Source organism: Natrix helvetica, assembly GCF_964273705.1.
Source record: "Natrix helvetica genome assembly, chromosome: 1".
Taxonomy (NCBI): Eukaryota; Metazoa; Chordata; class Lepidosauria; order Squamata; family Natricidae; genus Natrix; species Natrix helvetica.
The window spans coordinates 117459814-117472172 of NC_138548.1; the positions used below are offsets into that span (position 1 = coordinate 117459814).

General features: G+C 46.6%; 1 protein-coding gene across 1 annotated transcript in view; it reads left to right on the forward strand.

The window, feature by feature from the left end:
* LOC309400525 (NACHT, LRR and PYD domains-containing protein 12-like) overlaps window positions 1–12359 on the forward strand; it is a 139138-nt gene that overhangs the window by 120135 nt on the left and 6644 nt on the right. Inside the window, exons 13-14 of the mRNA XM_081969089.1 lie at window positions 9800–9970; window positions 11770–11940. Of these exons, the coding sequence (XP_081825215.1) occupies window positions 9800–9970; window positions 11770–11940 (342 nt within the window). The remainder of the gene's footprint in view (window positions 1–9799; window positions 9971–11769; window positions 11941–12359) is intronic.

Genomic DNA, 12359 nt, shown 5'->3' on the forward strand with positions numbered 1-12359 from the left:
ATCCCTGGACTAAATGATCTAAATTGGCTTTGGCCATGGTTATCTCATTCTTTTTTTCTTTTTTTTTGAAAAACTTTTTTACTTATTTTTAATTTTCAAAACAAACATAAAAATCCTCCTTCTTTACATACTGTAGAATTTGTATCAGTTGGTTACAAAAGGTTTTTGTGCATCTCTTCTACCGTCATCAAGTATAATTCATATTAACTCTAGTATCTTAACTCAAATGTTTATACATATTACCATCATCATACCTCCACTTTTATTTGACTATAATTGTTTAAACATCCTTCATCATAAAATATAGCAAAATTTAGTACATAACCACATACTGGCATTTCATTTACTTATTTATAAAATCTCATTCTTTAAAATGGCATGCTTGACTTCAAAGTCGTTATAAATGTGCTGGTCATGTCCTCTGATAAGGAGGTTGGAGAGAAAGTGAAATTTCTTGGCCAGAATAATGGTCTTGGCTTGGATGTTTCCAGTGGGAGCGGAGCCAAAGTTCAGTTCCAGTAAGCCCCCAGGATGCCTTGCTTTCACCCCATGACAACTCCTAGTATAGAAGAATTTAGAAGATCTGAGAGATTTGGTAGGAAAGGAACCTGCAGAATAGCCAAAGCTGAGAAGAAAACTGCAACAGCTGCGTATTGGGTGGGAGCTCAGTGTGGTTGATTGATTGACCTGACTCCTTGACAGCAAATGCTGAGAACAACTTTGTAAGCCTCAGATCTGTCAGGCTTCCCATCACTGGGTTTCTTAGGGTTTTTTTTTCTTTGCATTTCTCACTTGTGACTGAAATTCCCAGTCTCAACCTATGTCAAGCTTGTGGCTAGATTTACATTGCCATTGAACAATATTGATCCAAAAACTTGTCAAAGTTCTGCCTGAGCTTGCATGTCACTGGAATGGGAAGGCATCCACCTTACTACCTTGCCGCTTGACAGCCATTAGTGCTGGCACAAAAGAGATTATTCTGAGCCTCAAAAATAAAATAAATGGAATGTAAGAGAATGTAAACCCTGCAAATTTGTTGATTAACTGCCCATAACTATTGCTTTTAATTGTTTTTAATTATTTTAATTATTGTCTTTACCATCTATTTTTATATGTGATGCTACTAACCAGAAGGTATCATTCTAATTCTTCTGAGTGATTGCTGTTCTTTCAGTTTGATAGGGTGGTCCTTCACAGAGTCTTGCAGCGGGCATCTTGCTGAAGTCTTTAAGAACAACCAGAGATTGAAAGTATTGCAGTTGTCCCTTGAAGACATAGATGACAGAGCAGCAGAATTGCTGTGTGAGGGGCTCCAACATGCAGACTGTAAACTAGAAGCACTAGTGTGAGTGTTCAGTATTTCTTTTTTTAGTTTGATGTGTGATGCTTTCTCTTGAGTTCTGGAAGGTATCCATGAAAAGACAGTTACAGTTGTGAAATTTAACCATATTCTCTTCAGTTCCTTCCAAGGTACTGTTTTCCAAAATACAATTCCGTCTATCATCATAATCGAAAGACCATGAAAATAGTTTGCTGGGCGATATGAGATGGAGTGGGGTGTTCCTAGTAGCGGAGCTCAGAAGTCTATAAATGATCATTAAGCAATTATCAAATTATCAATTATCAAATATCAATGAAAGTGATAAAAGTTTAGAGATAGACTTTACATATTCTATATTTGGTCATTCTTTGTAAATTCTAAAGATACTTTAATTTTTTAAAACTCTATGGCAAGTTTTTATTTGAAATTTACAGCAATCTTTTTGTTATTTGGGTGGATTATGCTGGCAAGGTGGCAAGCATACCCAGAAAGACCCAGAATGTGCCAGTAAGCATTTATTCCCTGGGCTACTTATGGTACATTCTCAGTTCCCAGCACCAACTTTTCACTTTTTGTACCCAGGACCTCCCTGCACTTAATTTAATTAATTTAATTTATTAGCGCTTATAGACCGCCCCCTCTCCCGAAAGAGACTCAGGGCGGTGTACAGTCCATGTCAAAGAACAAAATTAAAACAATTAAAATTACTAAATGGACAGTATACATATACAAATATAAAATAGATGGATAAGAGGAGGATAAAAGATGTGCAGGACTGTATTGCTAATAAATATTTAAAATAAACAGTCATTAAAATCCCAATACCCAATAAAATTAAGTCTACAAAATAATCCCCTTAAAAACCAGTAAAAATATAAATGCCAGGAGATAGGCGTTGAAATTATGCCAGGCCAGCCAGTCGGAACAGGTGAGTCTTTAGTTTCTGCCGGAAGGAGCGGAAGTCGGTGGTGGTTCTAATGTCGGGGGGGAGGTCATTCCAGAGGGTTGGGCCCATCACAGAGAAGGCCCTACTCCTTGGCGTCGCCCGCTGGCATTGCCTAGCAGACGGCACCAGGAGAAGCCCCTCCCTGTAAGAGCGAATTGGCCGCTGGGATGTATGTGGGAGGACGCGATCCCACAGATAACTGGGCCCTATGCCATGGAGCGCTTTAAAGATGGTGGTCAAAACCTTGAAACGCACCCGAAAGACCACAGGCAGCCAGTGCAGCTCGCGCAGGAGTGGTGTAACATGGGAGTACCTGGTACTCCCCATGACTGCCCGCGCGGCTGCGTTCTGGACTAGCTGCAGTCTTCGGGCGCGTCCCAAGGGAAGCCCCATGTAGAGAGCATTACAGTAGTCCAGGCGAGACGTCACCAGTGCATGAGTGACCGTGCGTAGGGCATCTCGGTCCAGGAGGGGGCGCAATTGGCGCACCAGGCGAACCTGGTGGAACGCCCCCCTTGCCACGGCTGCCACATGGTCATCCATTGACAGCCGGGCATCTAGGAGGACGCCCAAATTGCGCGCCCATTCCACAGGGGGCAGCTGCTCGCCCCCTATGGCCAGCGTTGGGATTAGCTGACTGAACCGAGGTGCCGGTAGCCACAGCCACTCAGTCTTGGAGGGGTTGAGTTTGAGTCTGTTGTCCCCCATCCAGACACCGACGGCTTCCAAACACCGGGACATCACTTCAACAGCCTCACTGGGGTGGTTTGGGGTTGAAACGTACAGCTGAGTATCGTCAGCGTACAGATGGTATTCAACCCCAAAACCACGGATGATCTCCCCCAGCGGCTTCACATATGCGTTGAACAGGAGGGGCGAAAGGACCGATCCCTGTGGCACCCCACAAGTGAGTGACCTCAGGGTCGACCTCTGCCCCCCCGTCAACACACATTGCGACCGGTCGGAGAGGTAGGAGCCGAACCACCGTAAAACGGTGCCTCCGACTCCCATCCCCTCCAGCCGGCGCAATAGGATACCATGGTCGATGGTATCAAAAGCCGCTGAGAGATCTAATAGGACCAGGATAGAGGAGCAACCTCTATCTCTGGCCCTCCAGAGATCATCAACCAGCGCGACCAAGGCTGTCTCTGTGCTGTGTCCGGGTCGGAAGCCGGACTGGCGTGGGTCTAGATATTCGGATTCGTCAAGGTGTCGTGGAAATTGCTGCGCCACCACATTCTCAACAACCTTCGCTAAAGATTTCCTCTTTCTTTTTCAGACACAGCTTCTTAGTAAACATATGGCTAAAGCTGCACCATATTCAGAAAAGTTTGTGAAGAGAATGCAGCCTTAGCTGCTTGGGAAATTAGGAGGGGAAGGCTGGCAAAGAGAGAGCATCATTGGCTGGCTAGCAAATGGGGAAAGGAAGGCTAATTTACAGAGATTAAGACAACATGGAAGCCACTCAGTTCTGAGGAGGCTAAAAATGCTCCCTGCTGAAATTCAAGAAGGATTTTCAAGCCCAGAATGCAGACAAAGCTTCCAATCTTGGGCAGTTTGGAAGATACTTAATTTAGACAATTGAGAAGATAATTGTAGAGAGCCAGTTCAGATACCACAGATAATCACATTTCATTCAATAATCATAAAAATACATTCAAGGCTTCTTTTTTTAAAAGATAACTGTAATTTTCTATATTCTGTTCTGCAGGCTTGCAGGAAAGACCATCAATGAATCCAGTAGCAGGCATCTTGCAGGAGTACTCAGTAAAAAACAGAGTTTGAGAGCATTGGGCTTGTCCCTGAAGAACCCAGATTACAAACTAATGGAGCTGCTGTGTAAAGGACTCAAACATCCAGACTGTACAATAGAGATGCTAGAGTAAGTGATTTTTTCCCCTTTTGTTTGTAATGTGCAACCGGCTTCTTATACTTAATATTCTGGAAATACATCCAGAGAGAAGCAGTTTAGTTTCCATACATAATTATATTCCCTTCAGTTGTCCATGTTTGTTTTTCAAGAAATAATTGTGGGGTGTATTTTTTCCTGGGATTCTTCCCTGCAGACTTGATGGAGATATCCTGACTGTATCTTGCAGCAGGCATCTTGCAAAAATGCTCAGTAAAAACCAGAGATTGAGAACATTAGGCTTGTCCCTCAAGAACATCGATGACAAGCCAATGGAGGTGCTGTGTAGAGGACTCAAACATCCAAAATGTACAATAGAGATGCTAGAGTAAGTTATTTTCCCCCCTTTCGGTTTGTAATGTGTAACTGCCTTCTTTTGCTTAATATTCTGAAAATACATCCAGGAAAAGGCAGATCTATTTCCATACATAATTACATTGCTTAAGGTTGTTCATGTTTGCTTTTCAAGAAATAATTGTGATTTTGTTTTACTCTTCCCTATAGTCTTAATAGAGATATGCTGATTGTACCCTACAGCAGACATCTTGCAAAAGTACTCAGAAAAAACCAGAGATTGAGTGAGTTGTACTTGACCCTCAAAGACTCAGATAACAAAGCAATGGAAGTGCTATGTGACGCACTCAAACAACCAGAATGTACAATACAGAGGCTAAAGTAAGTGACAGTTATTTTCCCTTTCAGTTTGAGCTGCCCAACCATTTTTGATGGTTAACATTGAGGAAATATATCCAGGAAAAGACAGCTGAAGCATAATTACATCCCCTTCAGTTCCTATAAAAACAAGCTACATGTTAGATAGTCCCTCCTCTAGTTGTTGCAAAGACAATAGTAGTTTCCAGTCAGGTCCTCTCTTTTCAGGCGGGAACAGAGAGAGACCTGAACTGGCTGAAGCGCTGGCCAGCTCCCCTTTAAAAAGGGAGCTGCCAGACATCTCACTCAGTGGATGCCTGTACTTGACCAAATAAAGAGCTGTTGTTATCTTAGCCTTTTGTGCCATTCATTACCCAATCTAACACTGGCGACGAAGGTGGGATTGGAAGGCAATTAGGCAGACAAAAGAGCAAAACTCACTAACAAAGAGCTCGGTCACAAGGCAGTGATTCTACCCGGAGTGCAGGAAGGCATCAACTGGCCATTACGAACCCAGAGAGAGTCACGATGGCCACCTATGCCCAACCACCTCCATTCAACCCAGCATCGGACGACTGGGATGCTTATCTGCTGCAGTTCGAGATTTTCTTGGAGGCGAACGATCTTAGTGGCATTCTGGAACCCAGGAAAAAGAACCTGTTCCTGGGCTACTGCGGCCCCGAAGTTCTAGAGACCACCAAGAACCTCTCTGCGCCGATGCCACTACACGCCGTCTCCTGGACCACCCTCCAGCAAATGTTGAAGACGCACTACGCTCCGTAGCTGTCCAAGTACGTTCAGCGCTATCACTTCAACATGAGGAACCAGATGGATGGCGAGACAATAAACGAATATATCGCTGCGCTCCAGAAAGCCGCAGCTCATTGCGAATTCCGTGAGCTGGACAACGTCATCTTGGACCGGATCATCATGGGGGTCCGAGACCGGAGCCTACAGTCAAGACTGCTGGCAAGAAGCAACCTCTCTCTCCAGGTCGCTCTTGATGAGGCAAGAGCAGCCGAGTCAGCGCAGAAGTCCGTCGAGACCTTCCAGCACCTCCACGCACACGCTGAGGTAACCAAGAGCGCCCACGTCCACCGTGAGACCGTCGAGCAGGAGAGCTCTGAAAGTGCTCTGAAAGAGAGCAGCCACCACATGTGCAGTATCCACGCAGTGCCGGCGCAAAACTTCAAGTCACCCAGCCTGCCCTGTGCCAGCTGCGAAGGTAACCATGCAAGAGCAACCTATCGGTTCCGGGACGCGACGTGCCAGTGATGCGAGCAGAGGGGACACATCGCCAGAGTGTGCTGCAGCAAGTTCCCGGCAACAATCGGTCGCCCCGAGAGAGCGGAGAAGGGGGCAAACCAAAGACAACGTCCCAGCCAGAAACACCCCCGACGGTCAGAGGCCGACGACCAAGTGGCCAAACTTACCGCATCTGCCCAGGAACACCAGAGCTGCCACCCGAAACCGAACATCACGGTCCCAGTAAGGCACATCCGAATCAGCCGCCCCAGGAAGCTGAAAGTCACAGTCTTCCTCGAGGGTGCCCCCTGCGAGATGGAGATAGACACCGGGTCATCTCTCATGATCATCTCATGGGCAGTGCTGAAACGGACGATCCCCACAATGCGGAAGGAGGACCTCAAGAGCCCTGATGTCCGCCTCCGCGACTATCAGGGAAACCTGGTTCCCCTCGTGGGGCAAGGCATGTTCACCGTCCGCTACAAGTGGATCACCAAGAAGCTGCAGGCGATCGGGGTGCGGGACAACCTCCAGAGCCTTTTCAGACTAGACTGGTTTCAGGCTCTAGGCATGGTCGTGGCCGAAGTCAATGCCCTAGACGAAGCAGGCCAAGCACCAACCGCTGCCGCCCCCGGGAACGCCGCAGAAACCATTTTTAGGGTGAGGACGTTTTTGCCTCCGGTCTGGGTGAGTACAAGGGGGACCCCATATCATTTAGCCTAGACCCCAACGTGGTCCCAATTCGACTCAAACCCAGGAGAGTGCCTTTCGCCCTCCGACCGAAAATTGACAAAGAAATAGACAAACTGGTGAGCCAGGGGATCCTCGAACCAGTTGATCACGCCCGCTGGGAAACGCCAATAGTGACTCCGGTCAAGCCTGATGGGTCTATCAGATTGTGTGCCGATTACAAATACACAATCAACAAGGGGTTGCAGCAAAGTGCGTACCCTGTACCCATAGTCCAACATCTGTTGCATTCCCTCAGTCCGGGGAAAATATTTGCAAAACCGGACTTGGCACAGGTGTACCAGCAGCTGCCAGTAGATGGCACTACCGCAGAGGCCCAGACCATTATAACGCACAGGGGGGCGTTCAAGTGCAACCACCTACAATTCAGAGTTAGTATCGCCCTGGGGCTGTTCCAAAGTATCATGGAACTATTGTTGCAGGGGATACCAGGAGTCATCCCCTATTTTGACGACATATTGGTATCCGGCGCAAACAAAGCGCAACTTTTAAAAAGAGTTCGCGCTGTATTGGACAGAATCCGATCGAAGGGCCTCCGTTTAAAAAAGGAAAAGTGCAAAATAAACATACCCAGGGTGGAGTTCTTAGGCTACATGATCGATGGCTCCAGGATTCACCTGACCAACCAGAAAATCAGGGCCATTAGGGAAGCCCCCACTCCAAAAAATCAGACCAAGCTCCATGCGTTCCTCGGACTCCTTAACTTTTATAGCGTATTCCTCAAGCAGAAAGCGACGGTTGCTGAGCCACTACACTGCCTGCTAGTGAAGAACACGGAGTGAATGTGGGGGAAAGCCAAAGCCAAGGCTTTCGCCGCGGTGAAGGGACTTTTATCAGCAGACTCCTTCCTAGTCCAATACAGTCAAACCCTGCCACTGGTGCTGACCTGCGATGCATCCCCTTTCGGAGTTGGTGCTGTCCTAAGCCACCGGATGCTGAACAGCATGGAAGCCCCCATCGCGTTCTATTCAAGGACGCTGTCCGCCACCGAACGGAACTACAGCCAGCTGGACCAGGAAGCGCTGGCCGCAGTGGCAGGGGTCAAGCGGTTCCATGAATACCTGTACGGCAGGGACTTCGACCTGGTGACGGACCACAAGCCGCTACTGGGACTACTGGCTGGAGACCACCCGACCCCAGTGTCACTCCCCCCGCATGACCCATTGGACGATCTTCCTGGTAGCATACTCATACCAGCTCATCCACCGTCCGGGCACCATGTTGGAGCATGCGCATTGAGTTGATGTCCCCTACCGGAGCTGCTTGCTGACCCAACACCCGAGGCCGTGGTACTCCTGATCGACTGCCTAGACTCGGGACCCATCTCCTCCAGAGACGTTGCACACCATTCCAAAAAAGACCCCATCATCAAGCAGATTTTGAACTGGGTGTGGAGGGAGTGGCCCAAGGGACCGGTGGAAACAGAACTCAACCCTTTCGTCACGAAACTCGACCAATTGTCTGCCATCCGGGATTGTCTATTGTGGGGGGACCGGGTGGTCATCCCGAAACAGCTGCAAGTAGCTGTGCTGGAGGCTCTCCACAAGGGTCACCCTGGGATAGTAAGAATGAAGGCGTTGGCACGGAGCTATGTGTGGTGGCCCAATATGGACAGAAACATTCAGGAGTAGGTGGCCACATGCACACCATGCCAAGTGTCCAGGCCAGCTCCCCCAGAGGAACCTGCAAAAGAATGGGAGCGACCCCAAGCACCGTGGTCCAGAGTCCACATAGACTTCGCAGGGCCAGTGCATGGGCAAACCTTCTTCAGAGTTGTGGAAGCGTTCTCGAAGTGGTTGGAGGTAGTCCTGATGACATCCACCACCACAGACACTGTCATCAGGGCACTATGGAAGCTGTTCACAACCCACGAGTTCCCCGATGTGCTCATGTCTGACAATGGCCCACAGTTCACGGCCAAATCATTCGAAGAGTTCCTAGCAGCACAGGGAATCCGGCATGCCCTTGTCGCCCCATTCCACCCGGCGTACAATGGCCAGGCGGAATGGATGGTAAGGTCTACCAAGGAGGCCTTAAGCAGAATGGGCCCGGGCGACTGAAAACGCAAATAGACCACTACCTCCTGGTCCAACACATCACACCGAGCGCCATCACCGGCAGGAGCCTAGCGAAGCTACTCATGGGATGCCGACTCAGGTCCCACTTAGACTGGCTGCACCCCAACTACTCTTCTGACACGCCTCCCGACTCCACGGGAAAGATCCCGACATTTACCATAGGCGACCCGGTCTATGCCCACAATTACACAGGGGGGACCCTGTGGTTACCCGCAACCATCATCTGAGTTTCGGGCCCGTGATCCTACTCCGTCAGGCTTGAGGACAGACGACATTGGAGGAGGCACATCGACGAACTCCAGGGACGAGTGGAGAACTCCTCACTCTGGCAAACGCCACCAACACCATCACAGGCCAAGCCGCACCACCCACAGACCACTACAGAGGAACCCAGGGACTTATCTGACTCTGATGGGGCACAGGCGAGTCCTCCGCCGACGGTGCCAGCCGAGGCCTCCGAAAGCTTCCAGGAGTTTCCACCCGACGAGTCCGGAGAAGCAACAGGTCCGACCACCCAGCGCGGAGAAACCCCACCGTCTGAACTGCGCAGGTCCAGCAGGTCGATCCAGAGGCCCGCCTACCTGCGTGACTATGTCACTTGTTAGGATGTTCCATCCTAGAGGGGAGGGGTGCTAGATACTCCCCCCTCTAGTTGTTGCAAGGACAATAGTAGTTTCCAGTCACGTCCTCTCTTTTCAGGCGGGAACAGAGAGAGACCTGATTGGCTGAAGCGCTGGCCAGCTCCCCTTTAAAAAGGGAGCTGCCAGACCTCTCACTCAATGGATGCCTGTACTTGACCAAATAAAGAGCGTAGCCTTTTGTGCCTTTCATTACCCAATCTAACACTACATGCTTGTTTTTCAGGACTTAATTGTAATTTTTCAGACTCCTCTCTGCAGGCTTGCTGGAGAGGTCTTGACTGAATCCAGCAGCAGACATCTTGCTGAAGTACTCAGGAAAAATCAGAGATTGAGAGTGTTAGACCTCTCCCTCAGGAACCCAGATGACAAAATAATGGAAGTACTATGCGATGGGCTCAAACAACCAGAATGTACAATAGAGACCCTAAAGTAAGTGAGAGTTATTTTTCCTTTCAGTTTGGTCTGCGGAACCATCCTTTGCCAATTAATATTCTAGAAATGTATTCAGGGAGGGGAAATTAATTTGCCGCATATAATCACATTTCCTTTAAAACACATTCCATGGTTTTGTCAATGGATATTTTCAGTCATCCAGGTTATGGTTGTCCCAAAAGTGCTTCCCCCCCCCCAAAAAAAAAGGCATTTGGATTTCGTTTTTTCCCTTGAGTACATTTCGCTTCCCATCCAAGGAGCAAAAATGGAGAGGCAATTCATTTGCCATACATTCCCTTTAATTCCTATAAGAATAAACTGCATGCTTATTTTTCAACAGATAATTGTTATTTTCTCTCCCTTTTTGCCCAGGCTTACTGGAGGGATCATCACCATACCTAGCAGCAGGCATCTTGCAGAGGTATTCAGGAAAAACCAGAGATTGATTGTGTTATTCTTGTACCTCAACAATGAAGATGACAAAGCAATGGAAGTGCTGTGTGAGGACCTCAAACATCCAGAATGTACTATAAAGACGCTACAGTAAGTAGTTTTTTCCCCCTTTCAGTTTGATTTGCATAACTGTTTTTGACCATTAATATTCTGGGAAGTTCAGTTGCCATTCGGATGAATATTCCCTTCATTCCATCTACGAATATATTCCAGGCTTGTTTGTCAGAAGATAAAGATAATTTTTTCATTCTTTTTCATAGGCTTGCTGGAGAGATCGTGACAGAGTCCTGCAGCAGGCATCTTGCAGAAGTACTCAGAAAAAACCAGAGATTGAGAAAGTTACATTTGTTCCTTGATAACACAGATGACAAAATAATGCAACTACTATGTGATGGGCTCAGTCATCCAGAATGTAAAATAGAAACAATACAGTAAGTAATTTTTTCCCTTTCAATTTGATCTCGGCAACCGTCTTTTGATGGTTAATATTTTGGAAATATATCCAGGGGGAGGATGTTCAGTTGCTGTACATAATCCCATTTCCTTCCGTTCCTACAAAATACATTCTATACTTGTTTTTCAACAAATAACTTTAATTATTCAGTTTATTTATCTGCAGGGTAGATGAAAAGACCCTGACTGAATCTTGCAGCAGACATCTTGCAGAAGTACTCAAGAAAAACCAAAAATTGAGTCAGTTACACTTGTCCCTAAAGAACCCTGATGACAAAACAATGGAATTGCTATGCGAGGGGCTCAAACATCCAGAATGTACAATACAGACACTAAAGTAGGTGATTGTTGTTGTTTTTCCTTTTAGTTTCATTTGTACAACTGTTTACAGACTGTTAATATTCTAGAAATATATTCAGGGAGAGGCAGTTTGATTGGTATATATGATCACATTCCCTTCATTTTCTATAAATATACAGTCCATGCTTGTTTTTCAACAGGTAATTGTAATTTTTCTCAACTTCTCTCTGCAGAGTTGCTATTCAGAGCCTGACAGAATCCTGCAGCTGGCATCTTGCAGGAGTACTCAGCAAAAACCACAACTTGAGAGTGTTGTACTTGTCCCTTGAGGGTACAAATGACAGAACAATGGAACTTCTGTGTGATGGTCTCAAACATTCAGAATGTACAATAAAGTTGCTAAAGTAAGTTAATTTTATCCTTTCAGATGGTACAACTATATTTTTGGCAGTTAATATTCCTGAAATATATCCAGGCAGAGGCTGTTCAGTTGCAATACATAATCACATCCCCTTCAATTCATATATAAATACAGTCCATTCTTTTTTTTTTTCAATTATTTATTATTATTATTTGGATTCTTTCTGCAGGCTTGATGGAGAGTTCTTGACCGAATCCTGTAGCAGGTATCTTGCAGAAGTATTCAAGAAAAATCAGAGATTGAGAAGGTTACAATTGTTGCACAAGAATATAGATAACAAAAAAATGAAACTGCTGTGTGAAGGGCTCAAACATCCTCAATGTAATATTGAGACACTACAGTAAGTGACCATTGTTTTCTTTTCAGTTTGATGTGCAACCATCTCTTGAGTGTTTCTCTTCTGGAAATATATCCAGAGAAAGAGACACAGTGGCTTAATGACACTGGCAATGGTCTCTGCTCCAGCGGAGTCCCAGCACTGTATAACTACTTGTCACTCTTCTCATATTCTGTCCACCTAGCAGTTCCAAAGCATGCTCTCTGCAAGTAGATAGATAGGTACCACTTCAGTGGAGAGACGAGTTGGTGCTTTGTGCACACAATAAAATACAGAGATTCCTGACAGCTCTGAAACTTCCAAATTGCAAGACCCATTTGTGAGGCACCTCTGGGAAGGGAGGGGGCCTTAAACAACCCTGGAGGAAGAGCCACTTGACTTTTTCTCTGGTGAGAAGCCAGGTCTCCCTCCTGTGGTTCACC